This window comes from Cetorhinus maximus, unplaced genomic scaffold (genome assembly GCF_964194155.1).
Source record: "Cetorhinus maximus unplaced genomic scaffold, sCetMax3.hap1.1 HAP1_SCAFFOLD_699, whole genome shotgun sequence".
Taxonomy (NCBI): domain Eukaryota; kingdom Metazoa; phylum Chordata; class Chondrichthyes; order Lamniformes; family Cetorhinidae; genus Cetorhinus; species Cetorhinus maximus.
Genome location: NW_027596641.1, coordinates 88,962 through 106,138, shown reverse-complemented (window position 1 = coordinate 106,138; position 17,177 = coordinate 88,962). Strand labels below are relative to the sequence as shown.

Genomic DNA, 17,177 nt, shown 5'->3' with positions numbered 1-17,177 from the left:
TGCTGCCCTCCCAATCCTCTAAGACAATCTGATCAAAATCAGAAACTTTGCAGCTGATAATTTGTGGGTGGGAATCCCCACGCTAGCATTTTGTGGCACAGCATGTGGGTATATTTAGCTTCTTCTGCCTTTTCTTTATCCCACAATCATCATGCACACAAAACCCATCCTATTACTACTTTACTTACCTGCCTTTCATCCAACTTTTTTCAGAAAAATCTTGATGTTCTGCACTTTGGGCCATATCTATTCACAGGTTTTGTCAATTTAAAAAAAAACTATTGGACACTTTGTAAAAGAAGATTTGCATTCTTGATTAGTGAAGAAGTATGATCAGTACAAATTGCATCAGCAGTCCTTGTATATCCCAGAGTATCCTGGTGAGGCATAATTCTACAAATGCTCTCTCTTGACAAATGTAGCAATTTATGGAAAGAAATTAAACTAATGTGCCTAGAAATTACTGTGTGAGACATACAAAAGTTTAATGTGGTCACATAAAATCCCTCTTTCCACTCTATTAACAGTGGTGTTAATCCATTTAAACCAGGTCAATATGTCTGTTAAACTAGCAGAGAGAGGGATTTGATTCATGCATGTTAAGCATTTCCAGGCTGTAATTCTTTCCAGTTGATGCTGGGAGTTCTAGTTGTCCTTTATTTCTTATGATAAATGGGATCACTGCAAGCAAAGACCATTTTTATGGTGATTTTACAGCACCAAACAATTCCAGACCTGCTCAAAAGCCTGTTGTAAACACATTTTGAGGTCACATGTTTTTGAAAGCTTGTAAATATTAACATTGACTCTATTTAAGCAAGCATCTTCTTAAAATTGACAAATGCCATATTTTCGTCAGTACCTTTTACCCTCCCACACTGAAGTAGATACCCTGGGCTCCAGCACAATCAGAGATGTTTCGGTGAATATTTCAGTTTGGATATAAATAAAAGAAGCTACAGTTAAGTGGATCTTGTTTTGGTCACTAAAAAGCAGGCATACGATTCCTGAAAAAAGTGCATTTGAGATCAGTTTAACTTTGTGCTGTTCAGTGATTGAACAGGATTCAGTTATCTGCCTGACTAAAGGAGCCATTTATCTTGAGTGCAGAGAGTATGTTCACAAGCAGGACTCATGATTGAATAGGTCTGTTTTAATGTTCCATGGTCATTTAGCCTTGAGTGATTTGATGCGGCAATGTTCAACTTGTCTGTCCTTTTCTTCTTTGTAGTCACGACCCACCCCTCCTCACTTGACCTCAGCTATGGCAGAAAATATTCTGGCTGCTGCATGTGAGAGCGAAAGCAGGAAAGCAGCAAAACGGATGCGACTGGAAACATATCAGCTGCAGGTACTCTTAACATTTAGTTGCTTGTGAGGAAAACAAAGGGGAAGTGTTTTACTTCAGTTGTTTAGAGTCTAGGTCAGACCCTAATTGGATTATTCCATTCAGTTCAGGAAGGATATACTGGCCTTGGAGGATGTGCAGTACTGATTCACTGGAATGGTACCAGGGCTCAGAGGGTTAAGTTATGGGGCAGAATTTTCTGCCTGTCGGGCAGGCGGGCCCAACTCAATCTCCGGCTGGCGGGGAGCTAATCCCCGCCGGAGAAGCGGGCCCCACCGCCATTTTAAGTGGGCGGGCCAATTAAGGCCCGCCCAGCGTGATGTCCGCCGGGAAGCGCTATGCACTTCCTGTGGGGGGGGGGGGGATTCCCCAAATGCTAGAGTGCGCTCTTTCGCACATGTACACAAGAAAGCGCACATCTCCCTGAGGCTAAGTGCTGCCTCAGGGAGATCGCTGACATCTGCGTAAACTTTAAAAATAGAAAAATAAAAAACCCTTAACATGTCCCCCTCATGTGACAATGCCACACGAGATGGGACATGTTAATAAATTTCACTCAAACTTTATTAAAGTTTTTTAAACCCTACATGAAACCTCATCCCGCCAGTGGATGAGGTTTCATGTTTTTTCAGAAGCCCGCCGGGGCTCCTGGCCTGCCCGCCAACCTTAAGGTTGGATGGGCAGGTCCTTTAATTGTTTTAATTATCCTGTCAATGGCCTCAATTGGCCATTGACAGGTCGGCAGGCAGACAGTTGATTTTGCTGCGCCCCTGCCTTCCTGAAAATTTAAATGGGGCGGGATGACATCGGGGGTTCCCCCCCGATGTCATCCCTCGTCATTTTTGGGTCGCCGAACGAGCCCCGCCCCCCGCTCGCCAACAGAAAAATTCAGCCCATGGGGTCAGATTGTAGAAATTTGGGTTGCATATTTTGAGTATAGGAGATTGAGGTGTGATCTGATTGAGCTATTTAAAATATTGAAAGGATTTGATAGGGAGAAACTATTTCCGCTGGTGGGAGAATCAAGAAAGTGAAGTTGAAGCAGATCAGCTATGATCATACTGAATGGTGGAGCCTGCTCCAAGGGGCAGTATGGCCTACTCCTGCTCCTATTTTTTTGTTATTAGTAAGAACAATGGGACACAGGCCGAGATTTTCCAGCCCCATCGCAGGTGGGACCCGCCGCGGGTGAGGTGGCGCCCCAGCCAGAAGCCCATTGATTTGTGGAGGAACCAGATGATCCTGGCGGCGGGTGGGTGCAGAAAATCCCGCCCATAAGCTTAAAACTATAGCTAAGTCGTTCAGTAACAAAATCGGGAAGTAGTTTTTCACAGTAAGGGTGGTAGAAATGTGGAACTCGCTTCCACAAAAGGCTGTGAGTGCTCAAGCAATTGGAGTTTTCAAAACTGAGATCAATAGCTTTTTTGTTAGATAAGGTTATCAAGGGAATAGAGCAAAGGGAGGTAAATGGAGTTGATATGCAGAACGGCCATGATCTACTTGAATGCCAGACTGAGGGGTTGAATGGCCAACTGTTATTTCTATCTTCCCATGCTGGACAAAGAAGGGAATTGCACTCCCTTATCTGACATTTTGTTCTCACTATTCTAATTATCCTAGGTAATTTTTATACAAAGTCTTCCAGAATGAAAAAAATCTTCATGCTACCACTTATACTGTTTTGCATCACAGCTAATCACTGATGATCATGTTAATACACAAAACCTATCCCAGAATCGACAAATATCAAAATGTAGTTGTTGAAAATTGTGAAAGATTTTGAGAGGGTAAATAGTGAAAGATTGTGAATTGGCAACAAAGGAACATAAACTCAGGAACATCAGTAGAAGATCAACAGGGGAAGTTAGAAGAAATCAGGTGGTCAGGGGGAGGGTGTTGGGGGGTCGGGAGGGTAGTGGGAGGGATGGGGGATAGTCGAGGGTTGGGATGGTAGTCGGGGAGTGGGAGGTATTGGCGGGGGGTGTCGGGAGAGAATTCGGAGGCAGGGGGGTGGGTGGTATGGGGGCGGTGGCTGGGGGGGCAGTGATGGTGGGGGAGTGGTTGGGGTGTCCAGGGGGGATCAGTACCATAGTTAGCCAGAGTTAGAAGTGGTTTTAATCCTTCTAACATTTCCTGGGTAACTATTCTGCTAAGTGAATCGAAACCATCTGAAGTCACTGATTTAAATCGGAATATCTGATGGTTCCAGGTGCAGGGTAATTGCCCACTGGAAGTTTAAACTTCCTGGGCAATTCCCATGCAGCCCTTGCATGGAGGGACGCCCAGTGCATCTTCTGGGGTACCTCCGGGGTATGACCCCCCTCAGAGAACAGAAGTTCTGGGCCAGTATTATTCTTCAAATACTGCTAACTGATTTTGTCATCTTGCACTGTGATCTGCATAGTAAATAGATTGCTGATAGTGTTGCAAAATGCAATGAGCCTGAAAGTGTAGGTTTATGATCAAATGATCTCTCTGAGATGCAAGCGTGCGCGGGTTGTTGCAAACCACAACATACCGTGCAGGGAATAAACAAGCTGTGCATAATAACATTCCCTTTAAGATGTGCATGTATGCAGTTATATTGAAATCTTAAAGGCACCGTATAGTGCATAATGCTGGCTGGGCATAGCAAAGAGAGATTGAAGGGAACATTTAAAAAAAAGCAAAATACTACGATGCTGGAAATCTGAAATAGAAGTTAAAACATGCTGGAAGTATTCAGCAGGCCTGACAGCATCTGTGGAAAGAGGAACAGAGTTAATGGCCTGGACTTTCACCGAGTCGTGTTGACTTGGGAGCCCTTTAAAAAGGGCGGTGGGCCCTAATTCCTGGATTCCTGACCCCATTCCCAGGCTGTACAGTTTTTGGAAGTGTTTTAAAGGGTGCTGGCTGGTCCCTGTCAAAAGCCCACATTCAGCACTCCCAACTTGGCAGGCTCCATTGTGGAGATAGGTATCGCCTACTCCTCCACAACTTTCATGAAGTCCAGCCAGGATTTAAAGAATTGTGATTCACAGCTGCTCAGAGGAGTCGTGAACCCTAGACTGCACCACAAACCTTTTAAAAGGCAAGTTCAAAAGATCCCCTCAAGCCCCCTATGCCAAGCTATGTCCTCATCCACCCCCAAGCCCCTATGCCAAGTTCTGCCCTTCCATCCACCTTCTATGGCCGCTCATGCCCCTGTGCCATGCTCTGCCCTTCCATCCACCCCGTATAGCTGCTCATGCCCCTATGCCATGCTCTGCCCTTCCACCCACCTCCTATGGCCTCTCCTGCCTCCTATGCTAAGCTCTGCCTTCTACCCACCCCCTACGGCCTCTCATGCCACTCTATGCGAAGTTGTGCCCTCGCATCCATCCGCTATGGCCCCTTATGTTCCCTATGCCAAGCTCTGGCACTTCCATCCCCACTGGCTAGTGTAAAGTGGTATGTACAAAAAAAACCTTGAGAAAAAGTCATTCATTGAGACGTTTCTCCCAAGTGCAAGCTAATAAAAGTGTCAATCATCCAGGCCCTTTGAAGTTTCAAACACCACAAGCCCTTGAAACCACTTAACTTGTATAAACAAATATTGTGAAATTAACCCAGAGATCAGAGAGCCTAAGCTGTCAATCAAGCAATGTCTCTAATGGGGAGCAGGTGTTCTCCTATTTTAATAGCTTCCTGGGCTTTCAGCCAAGCCTCATACTTGGCTGAGAGCCCAGGTGGTACACCTGCTCCCCAGAGGAAACATTGTTTGATTGACAGCTCAGGTTCTCTAATCTCTGGGTTAATTTCACAATGTTTGCTTAGACAAGTTAAGCGGTTTGAAGGGCTTGTGGTTTTTGAAACTTCAAAGGGCCTGGATGATTAACATTTATTATCTTGTACTTAGGAGAAACTTCTGAATGATTGACTTTTTTTCCAGGTTTTTTCTGCACATACCACTTTACATTATAGGGTCTATTGGGTCTATAAAGTCTACAGTGGATCCATGGAGATGGAAGTGCCGGAGCTTGGCATAGGGGGCATGAAGAGCCAAGGGGGTGGACGGAAGGGCAGAACTTGGCATTGGGGCATGTGGGGCCTTGGGGGATGGGTAGGGGGCGTAAGGTGGCATGGATGAGGCATGGGGAGTGTTTGGAGGCTTAAGGGGTGGGAGGGAATGAGGGATGGAGGGCCTTCGTGTTTTTATTTTAGCTGGGACAAAGTCCCACGGCACCCGAGGTGGGCCTTTTTAACAGCTGCTTCAGCACCTGGCAGCCCCTGTGGCTGCCTCCACACTTCTTCCTGGGTCAGCTGGCCCGACTCCAGCCCGCACCTGCCCCACAGCAATGAAGATCCCGCCTTTGCGGGCACTTACTCCCGACTCAGGCAGGCCAAGCTGGGAATTTTCCTCAACTCCCCCTGACCACCTGGAGGATGAAAATCCAGATTAATGTTTCAGGTCAATGACCTTTCATTAGAGTTTCTGATTTCTGAAGGGTTGGTAACTAGAATGTGCAGATTTAAAATAATTGGCAAAAAAGGCAGGGGAGAATTGACAAGAATTCTTTTTATGCAACAACTGGTTATGATCTGGCTCGAATTGCATAGGAGAAAATTCCATAATAATTTTCAAAAGGGAATTTGATACTTAGGAAGATAAATTTTGTAGGGCTGTGAGGGAAAAGCAGGGGGGTGGGCTTAATTAGATAGCTCTTTAAAAGAGCTAGTACAGGCACAATGAGCCAAATGGCCTCCTATACCCTGTGATTCTCTAGATGTCAGTATTTTCTTTTTGTCACCATGAGCATCTTTCCATGCTCCCACAAAGCCATTTGAAGACACACCTGAGTATTTGCAGTTACCGTAGATTGTGCAAAACAACTTGGCAGATAGACTGCCCTATGTGAACACCTCAATGTTCACTCAACAAGACCTCAGTATATCTAAAGTTAGTCTCGATATCCCTCAACTAAACTGGCAGAAGTTGTTGTGTCTGATTTTAGAGAAGTTGCCCTTGTTGAAATTCCCAGGGAACATGCATGACTAACCAACCAGGAATAATCTATACAGAATAAGTGCCAGTGACATACAGGTCATGTGTGTGGTCAAAACCAGTTAATAAACCTCCAACGCAAGGCCCAATGGATACAGTTTTGCAGCCAAAGCAGTTATATTCCTTTCAGGCAGCTGACCTAGCAGTTTGTCCCACAAACTTATTTCATTGACAGCAGTCAGACAGAAGCAGTTCCTGGGATGTATGCGTTGGATTTTGGATAAATCAGAGAATTATTTTGAGGCTGTATGGAACCTGAGATAACAACCTATCCTGTAACTCAAACATTGGATTAGTGACAAGAATTTTTGAATTTAAAAGCTGCAAATGAACATTCTCTAACAAATAATGACACTGGCTTCAAAATTCTAACTGTTTAAATGGGGAAGATGTCTGATTGTGGCCCAGACAATAATCAAATTTCTGCCTCGTGCTCTTAGGAGAAATTCTGACAGGAGGGGCATGGACATATCTTTAATCCCATAACAAGGGGTATGTTTGAGACAGATCCTGGGAATTCCATCCATTGTCCCCTTTAGAGGAGCCAGCTGAGCTGGCATGGGTCCCAAAGATGCCCCAGTAAAGGCCCCAAAACCCTTCCAGGTACAGGTAATCGATTGTGCAGCAGATCGATTACCTTCAAACAATGTCTCTCGACTTCGTTGGGAGCTGAAGTTGGTGAAATATTAGCTTTTTATTGGGGCCCCTTGATGTCCTGGCAAGATGCTCATTATGCCAGGTGCCAGACCATATTGCTAAGTTATATTACCTCAGATTCTGGACCTAACTACTAAGTTATTATCAACTTTCCCAGACCTGACTTTCAAGGCCCAGGACCTAACTATCAATTTATATTACTTATTTTGTATCAGTGAGCTCTTGAAGCCGCTATCTATTGATGCAAAACAGTAGGATAATAGCACAATAATGCATTTCAGTGGTTATTCTGAGACCTGCTACCACATTTTGCTAATTCACAAACATCATCACAGATGTAAAACATGTCTTGGTGACTGGGTTAATTACATGCAGAGCACACAGGCCCACACTCCTTGTCAGTGACATGACAATTAGTCAATTGTTTAATTTTCTGTTGATTACACTTTGCAATCAGTGAATATTTATGTTGGGTGAAGCAGCACTGCCTCACTTAAATATACTGAAGTGCTGCAAAAATATTCACTCAAGTGCTGGCCTATTGTACCAACTCCTAGAGATGCAGGAACATTAAAATGATCTATTTCACTAATGTATCCAATTTACTTATTCAAAAATGTCCTTGTCGAAATGTTTTTATGTGAAGAATGAGTCACTGAAATGAATGTTGTTTGTGATTGCTTTCTAAAAATAATTTCACTTTATTGGTGAATAAAGCCTGAACCCAATTTTGTACTCATTAAGATACTAGTCTGTATTGTTCTTAATTAGCTCTTACCTTTCAAATCTGTCTACTTTCTATCTAAGTCTCTTAGCTTTTGTACTCCTAGGACCTGATGCCTTACATCCCTAGGGTTCTAAAAGAGCATATCTGCAGCGATAGTGGATGCACTGGTTATAATTTTCCAAAATTCCTTGAATATGCAACAGTCCCAGCAGATTGGAAGTTAGCAAATGTAACACCACTATTCAAGAAAGGAGAGAGAGCAAAGACAGGAAACAACGGGCCAGTTAGCGTGCTGTCAGTCGGCAGGAAAATGCTGGAATCCATTATTAAGGGAGTCTTAATTATGCAGTTAGAAAATCATAGCATGATCAAAGTCAACATGGGTTTAAAAAGGGAAATCATGTTTAATAAATTTATTAGAGTGTTTTGAAGATGTAACCAGTAGGGTAGATAAAGGGAAGTCAGTAGACATAGTATACTTGGATTTCCAAAAGGTGAGATGAAACACAAAAGGTTAATTTGCAAGATAAAGGCTCAAGGAGTCAAGAGTAATATATTAGCATGGATGGACGATTGGCTAACGGACAAGAAGCAGAGTGTAGGGTTAATTGGGGTATTTTCAAGTTAGCAAACTGTAACTAGTGAAGTGCAACAAGGATCAGTGTGGGGCCTCAGCTATTTGCAATCTATATTAATGACTTAGATGAAGAGACCAAGAGTAATGCATCTGAGTTTGCTAATGATACAATGCCAGGCAAAAATGCAAGCTGTGAGAAGGATACAAAGAAGCTGCAACGAGATATAGATAAGTGAGTGGACAACAAGGTGGCAGATGGAATATAACGTAGGGAAATGTGAGGTTATTCACTTTGGTAGTAAGATTTGAAAAGCAGAATTTTTTGAAAGGCATAAAGCTTTCAAATGTTGATGCTCAGGATAACTTAAGTGTACTCATACAAGGAACACAGAAAGCTAGTATGGTGGTACAGCAAGCAATTAGGAAGGCAATGGTGTTGGCTTTTGTTGCAAGGGAATTGGAGTACAAGAATAAGGAAGTCTTGCCATAATTGTTCTGAGACCACACTTGGAGTACTGTGTGTAGTTTTGGTCTCCATGTCAAAGAGAGGATACATACGTTGGAGGCAGTGCAGCAAAGATTAACTAGATTGGATCCTGGGATGAGAGGGTTGCCCTATGACACAAGGCTGAGTAAATTGGGCCTATACTTTCCGAAGTTTAGAAGAATGAGAGGTGATCGCATTGAAATATACAAGATTCTGAAGGGCCTTGATAGGATAGACACTGAGAGGTTGTTCCCCCTGGCTGGGAAATCTAGAACACAGAGACACAGCATCAGGATAAGGCGTTGATTATTTCAGACTGAGATGAGAGAAATTTCTTCACTCAGGGGATTGTGAATCTTTGGAATTCTTTACCCAGAGAGTTAGGGATGTTCTATTGTTGAATATATTTGAGACTGAGATCGGTAGATTCAGGGAATCAAGGGATATGGGGAGCGGTCAGCAAAGTGGAGTTGAGTTAAATGATTGTGTTGCAGAGCAGGCTTCGAGGAGCCAAATGGCCCACTCCTGCCCCTATTTCTTATGTTATTATGTATAGCATGCATTGTCTAATACATGCCTGTTCTCAACCCCTCTGTTCTCTTCAACAATCACTTCATTTCTAACAATTTTTTACTGTCTAGGGCCCTTGAACATGTCATCTTGCCCCACAATACTTATTTTTCAGGTGCTAAAGACATCCTAGGCAGGCAAGAAGCCCACACTCATTGCAAGCAGGAAATGCGGTGCTGACATTATGGTCTGAAACAGGCATTCGACCCATTGTTGCCTGCACTTAAAAAAGCCAGATCTACATGCAGACTAATAGGCAGCCCTTAGAGGGCTGTTGGGCTGTGACAGACAGATCTTAAAGCCTACATACCTGTGAAGCTGAGAGTGGCAGTAGAAGTTCTCCCAACCTCACATTCAAAGAGCACAGGCCACTGCTGGTATCCTTCCACCCCATCATGGCTACTACCCCCAGCCACTGCTACCTCCTGACCTGTTTATTCCCTTTCACAATCAGTTATCCAAACTTCACGGTCGAGCCCTTCCCGTTCTCCTTAATTATTTACCCGAACGTCGCTGCTGACATTGTAATGGCTGTATTTTCCATCTTGCTTCACTGTTTGGATTCATGTTACTCTCCATAGCTTGCTGGTTCTGTGGTAATGAGCCTTCATTCAAGCACAAGGATTTTCCCTATGACTCCACACATCTAAATATGGGCTCACCCGAATTTCTAGATGGCCATCCCCTCTACTCAGCTCTATGGCCATTTCTCCCAACATTCCCTGGTTTAATCCCTGCTCAGAAATTCACATGTAAACTGATGATGCCCAGCTCCACTTCTCCACTATTTTCTTCAACCCCATAGCCACTTCTGTGCTATGAAATTGTCTGATATCAAGTCAGGGATGAGTCACAATTTCTGCAAATGAACAATGGAATGACCAAAGCTATCATTTTTGGCCCCCGGCAGAAATTCAATTTTCTTGTCATTCACTCTAGTCTACCCTTCTTGGGTACCTACTCATATTGAAAAATCAATTCACTCCCACTGCTGCCCTGATCCACACTTCCATCATATCTGGATCTGATTCTTCAAATACCCTCCTTTCTAGCCTCCTCCTTCATTATAAATTCACTTTCTGTCCCACACTAAATCCTGTTTGCCTGTCGCTACTCTCCTCATTGATCTGCATTGGCTTCCTGTCTTAAAATCTAATTAATTTAAGACCCTTATCCACATCTTCAAATCCCTCCATAGCCTCACTCCAGTATCTGTTACCTCCTTCAGCCTTGCAATCCCTCTTGATCTCCTTTCTCTTCACCCCACCACCATTGACCAAACCTTCAACCGTCTCCACTTCACGCTCTGGAACTCCATGCCTCAAACCCTTCTCCACTTCCCCACATACCTTTAAAAAGTTTCTCTCTACCAATTGCATTAAGCAAACTGTGAGCTATTCCTCTTAATTCTCGTACTCTAGTTCCCTGAACACATTGTATAATAGGATTATAGTTAACAAGAAAAACTTGAGAAGTTTGTGTTTTCCACCAGAGCTCAGAAGGCTGAGGGCTGACCTGATAGATGTCTTGAAAATTGTGAAATGATACAAAAAGTTAAATAGGATAAGATTATTTACATTCATCAACGAGCTATCAAGTGGGAACAAGTTTAAGAAAATCAAAGAAGATTTAAAAGAGGAGATTAGGTCTCCCATCTCCAGCCTCCATTAACTTAAGGTTATCCAAAATTCTGCTGTCCAACCCTAACTTTGAGCTTACTGCCTTCAATTGGTTCCCGCTTAAGCAACACCCTGTTTTCAAATCCTTCCATGGCCTGTTCCCTCCCTATCTCTGTAACCATCCCCAGCCCTACACCACTTCTCCAATTCTGGCTTCTTGCGCCTTACCGATTTTAATCGCTGCATTATTGGCAACTATGCCATCAGCAGCCTGGGCCCAAAGCTCTGGAATTTCCTTCCTAAACCTCTCCACCTCTGTAATTCCCTTTCCTCCTTTAAGACATTCCTTACACCCTACTTCTTTGACTAAGCGTTTGGTCACCTGCCCTGATGTTATGATGTGGCTCAGTATCAAGTTTTGTTTGATGATGCTCCTATGAGTATTGGGATATTTTACTACATTAAAAGCACTAAACAAATACAGGTTGTCGTTACTGTTAAAAAAAATTTTGTATTGTGCGTGGAGAGCACGGGAAGCCTACCGTCCTGAATGATTTCAAAAGAGAATTAAAACTTTCTTGAAAAGCAAGTACTTCCAAGACTGTGCAAATTTTATGATAGTTTGATTTGGTCCAGAAGCCAAGTTGTTTTTCCCTGCTGCACATTGGGATAATTCGATGTGTAAGTATGCAGAACCAACTTGAATTTGAGAGGAACACTGCAAAGGATCAGACTACAGTTCTGTACTGTATCAGACTGAGAGACTAAATTCTTGCTTGCTTTTAAATTGCTTTTGTTGAGGCAAAAACTTCCAATGCTTTTTTTTAATACTTGATTTATTATTGTACTGCAGCTTCATAGAAGATTCGCTGAATATTAAATGGAGTAATGGGAGTTTTTATTCATGTTACATTTTTTAACAATGGCATTCTGGTTTTATACAACATCAGTTGATGAAGGGCATCGAAATAGTAGACAAAGGCTGTGGGGGAGGTGGGTTCCCCTTCAGTAACCTAGGCTGCGTATGTCTCAATAGCCACCTCATAAGATCTTGAACCTGCCATAGGTCACGTTAATGTTGCCCTTATTTGGATGAACTAGTGTTCTGTGATGAACTAATTATCCTACAGTGCCAAGAATCTTATTCTTTTCTTTAGATATGATCTTGCTAGTTACAGTTTTCTATGTAACTAAAATCCTCATCACCTTTCCTGCTTTTGAAAGCACAATGTTTCTAGCATAGACGTGCATGTCCTAATTAATTTTGTTCTGCTGAGAATTGGTCAGGATGATTCTTCAGCCATGGGCCAATGCTTTCCCCTCAACAGGCAGCTGTTGTGTTACTCTCTGGTGCAATTCAGTCATGACACACAGGACTGTTTTTTTTTCAAACCGACCTGAAATTGAAAAATTGCAGATACATGGAATGTGCTTTCATGTGCTAACATATAAAACAGCTGTAGCTGAACATTTACAAGCCTTACAACTGTGCCTCTTATCTCAGCAGCGACACAAGATAGAGTAAAAGCACAGCCATGCTGTGAATCATGCTAATGCATTGGAGCTAGTTTATCAACAACAGCATCAACTTATATTTATAATAGTACCTTTAACATAATGAAACACCTCAAGGTACTTCACAGGACATTATAAGACAAAGTACAACACTGAGCCACATAAGGAGGTATTAGGTCAGATGATCAAAAGAGAGAGGTTTTACGGAGCGTTTTAAAGGAGGAAAGCAAGGCAGAGATGTATAGGGAGAGTATTCCAGAGCTTAGGGTATAGGCAAATAAAGACATGGCTACCAATTGTGGAGCAATTAAAATTGGGGATACACAAGAGGCCAGAAATAGATGGCAGATATCTCAAAGGGTTCTGGGCTGGAGATTACAGAAATAGGGAATGGGGCAAGGGTGGGAATTTTAAAATCAAGATGTTGCTTGACTAGGAGCCAGTGTAGGTCAACAAACATAGGGGTGATATGTGAACAGAGCATACTGCAAGATAAGACACGAGCAGCAGGGTTTTTGGTGACCTCAAGTTTACAGAGAGTAGAACGTGGAAGACCAACCAGGAGTGTATTGCAATAGTCAAATGTAGAAGTAACAAAAGCATGAATGCGGGTTTCAGCAGCAGAGGAGTTGAGACAGGCGAAGTCAGGCTATGTTACCAAGGAGGAAACAGGTAATCTTGGTGATGGCACAAATATGAGATCAAAAGCTGATCTTGGGGTCAAATGTGAAACCATGGTTGTGAACAGACTGGTTTAATCTAAGACTGTTGCCAGGGAGAGGGATGGAATCGGTAGCTAGGGAATGGAGGTTGGAGCAGGGACCGAAAATAATGGCTTCAGTCTTCCAACAATTAATAGGAGAAAATTTTTGCTCATCCAGTACTGCTGAACATGACTTAAAAATGAATTAGATTATATTGAGGGAGAGTCAGACTCACTTTCTCGTCTTGACCTATCTTGGTCCAGTGGCAAGATGAGTCTAGATAGTTTGAGATAGATCCAGATGCAGTGCATGACCTGTGTCATGTCATGGCCCTGATGTTTCACAACACATTGCTGAACTGCCTTCTGTTTATTTTTTTTAAACTGACCTGAAATTGAAAAATTGCAGATACATGGAATGTGCTTTCATGTGCTAACATATAAAACAGCTGTAGCTGAATATTTACAAGCCTTACAACTGTGCCTCTTATCTCAGCAGCCCCATTCTTAACATTGAATCTGGCCCCCATGAAGTCTCATCCCTCCTCCACACACACATTGTTCAACCATGTTGAACAGCACTTGGAGGAAACATTACAGGAAGCACAGGGGCCACAGTCTCAGGATATGGGGCAGGCCATTTAGGAGTGAGATGAGGAAAAATTTCTTCACTCAGGGGGTGGTCAACCTGTGGAATTCTCTACCACTGAGGCCGGGTCACTGAGTATATTCAAGAAAGAAATTGATAAATCTTTGGATATTAGGGGCATCAAGGGGTATGGAGAGAAAGCGGGAATATGGTGTTGAGATAGAGGATCAGCCATGATCATATTGAATGGTGGAGCAGGCTCGAAGGGCCGAATGGCTTCCTCCTGCTCCTAGTTTCTATGTCATGGGAAGTTGCATCTGTGCCTAGCCCTGTTGGAATTTTATACATTTCAATCAGATCCCTTCATTCTTCTAAACTCTAGTGAATACAGGCCCAGTCGAACCAATCTCTCCTCATACGACAGTCCTGCCATCCCCGATATCAGCCTAGTGAACCTTTGCTGCATTCCCTCTATGGCAAGTATATCCTTTCTTAGGTAGGAAGACCAAAACTGCACACAATACTCCAGGTGTGGTCTCACCATGGCATTGTATAACTGCAGTGAGACATCCCTACTTCTAAACTCAAATCCTCCTGCAATGGAGGCCAACATACCATTTGCCTTCCTCATTGCTTGCCACACCTGCCTATTTGCTTTCATTGATTGGTGTACAAGGACATCCAGATCCCTTTGTACATCCACATTTCCCAATATATCACCATTTAAATAATACTCTGCCTTTCTGTTTTTCATACCGAAGCGTACAACTTCACATCTATCCATGTTATACTGCATCTGCCACGTGTTTGCCCACACACACAACTTGTCTAAATCGCCCTTTAGCCTCCTTGCATCCTTCCCACAACCCCGCACAGTTTTGTGTCATCAGCAAACTTCGAAATATTGCATTTGGTTCCCTCATCCGAGTCACTTATGTATATCGTGAATAGCTGGGGCCCAAGCACTGATCCCTGCGGTACACCACTAGTCACCACCTTCCCATCCAGAAAAAGACCCACTTATTCCCACTCTGTTTCTGGTCTGTCAACCAAATCTCAATCCATGTCAATAAATTACCCCCAATCCCATTTGCTTTAATTTTGCCCACTAGTCACCGCCTTCTCATCCAGAAAAAGACCCACTTATTCCCACTCTGTTTCTGGTCTGTCAACCAAATCTCAATCCATGCCAATAAATTACCCCCAATCCCATTTGCTTTAATTTTGCCCACTAGCTTCTTATGTGGGACCTTATCAAAAGTCTTCTTGGAATCAAAATACACCACATCCACAGGTTCTCCCTTATCTATTCTACTAGTTACATCCTCAAAAAACTCCAGTAGATTAGTTAAGCATGATTTCCCTTTCATAAACCCATGCTAACAGTATCGGTAGGAGCAACTACTGCACAATCCTTGTGGAGACCAAGTCCCGTGTTGTACGGCACTACCACCGTGCTAAATGGGATAGGTTTCGAACAGAGCTGGCAGCTCAAGACTGGGCATCCATGAGGCGCTGTGGGCCATCAGCAGCATCAGAATTGTACTCAAACACAATCTATAAGCTCATGGCCCGTCATATCCCCCAATCTATCATTACCACCAAGCTGGGGGATCAACCCTGGTTCAATGAAAAGTGCAGGAGGGCATGCTAGGAGCAGCACCAGGCATTTCTAAGAATGAGGTGTCAACCTAGTGAAGCTATAGCACAGGACTTCTTGCGTGCCGAACAGCATAAGCAGCAAGTGATAGAGCTAAGCGATCCCACAACCAACAGATCAGATCCAAGCTCTGCAGTCCTGCCACATCCAGTTGTGAATGGTGGTGGACAATTAAATAACTAAAAGGAGGAGGAGGCTCCGCAAATATCCCCATCTTCAATGATGGAAGAGCTCAGCACATCAGTGCAAAAGATAAGGCTGAAGTAGGTGCAACAATCTTCACCGAGAAATGCCAAGTGGATGATCCATCTCTGCCTCCTCCAGATGTCCCCAGCATCATTGGGGAAAGGCTAATTATACTAAGATGAGCTACAATTTGGCCCAGGTGCACTGGCAGCAGCTACTTGCGGATAAAACTGTGTCAGAGCAGTGGGAGACATTCAAGGAGGAAATAACGAGAGTACAGGGCAAATATGTACCCGTAAAGACAAAGTGGGGGACCAAGTCCGGAGAACCCTGGACGTCAAAGGACATAAAGGTTAGGTTTAAGAAAAAAAGAGACGCTTATGGCAGATACCAAGGGCTCAATACAGCAGAGTCCCTAGAGGAGTAGCAAAACTTAAAAAGGAAATTAGGAAAGCCAAGAGAATGCATGAGAAAGCATTGATGGGTAGAATAAAGGAAAACCCAAAGGGGTTTTTTAAATATATAAAGAGCAAGAGAATAACTAGGGTAAGAGTAGGGCCAATTAGGGACCATAGAGGTAATCTGTGTGTGGACCCGAAAGACAAGGATACAGTCCACAATGAATACTTTACATCAGTCTTCACAATGGAAAAGGACAACACAGGTATAGACATCAGGGTGGAGGACTGAGAGATATTAGAGGAAATTAACATAGAGAGAGAGAGGAGATATTAGTGGGTTTAGCGGCTTAAAAAGTGGATAAATCCGCAGGCCCAGATGAGATGTATCCCAGGCTGTTGAGGGAAGCAAGGGAAGAGATATCAGGGGCCCTGGCAGTAAATTTCAAATTCTCTCTGGCCACAGGTGAAATGCCAGAGGACTGGAGGACCGCTAACATTGTCCCATTATTAAAAAAGGGAGGAAAGGATAGACCAGGAAATTACAGGCCAGTCAGCCTAACGTCAGTGGTGGGGAAGTTACTAGAAAGAATTCTGAGGGACAGAATATATCTGCATTTGGAGAGACACGGATTAATCTGGGATAGTCAGCGTGAATTTGTTAAGGGAAGGTCGTGTTTGACAAATTTGATCGAATCTTTTGAGGAGGTAACCAGGAGTGTTGATGAGGGTAATGCATTTGACGTGGTCTACATGGACTTTAGCAAGGCTTTTGTTAAGGTCCCTCATGGCAGACTGGTCAAGAAAGTAAGAGCCCATGGGATGGCAAAGTGGCATGTTGGATCCAGAATTGGCTGAGAGGCAGGAAGCAGAGGGTGATGGTAGAGGGATGTTTCTGTGACTGCAAGTGTGTTTCCAGTGGGGTTCCACAGGGCTTGGTGCTGGGACCCTTGCTGTTTGTGGTGTACATAAATTATTTGGACTTAAATGGAAGGGGTATGATCAAGAAGTTTGCAGATGACAGGAAAATTGGTAGGGTGATAAATAGTGAGGAAGATAGCCGTAAATTGTAAGAGGATATCAATCATTGTAGGAGGTCAGGTGGGCAGAGCAGTGGC

At 43.4% G+C, this 17,177-nt stretch overlaps 1 protein-coding gene across 1 annotated transcript in view; it reads left to right on the top strand.

Moving 5' to 3' along the window:
- LOC144674562 (nucleolar protein 4-like) overlaps positions 1-17,177 on the top strand; it is a 116,552-nt gene that overhangs the window by 73,916 nt on the left and 25,459 nt on the right. Inside the window, exon 6 of the mRNA XM_078535851.1 lies at positions 1,232-1,351. Coding sequence (XP_078391977.1) covers positions 1,232-1,351 — 120 coding nt within the window. The remainder of the gene's footprint in view (positions 1-1,231; positions 1,352-17,177) is intronic.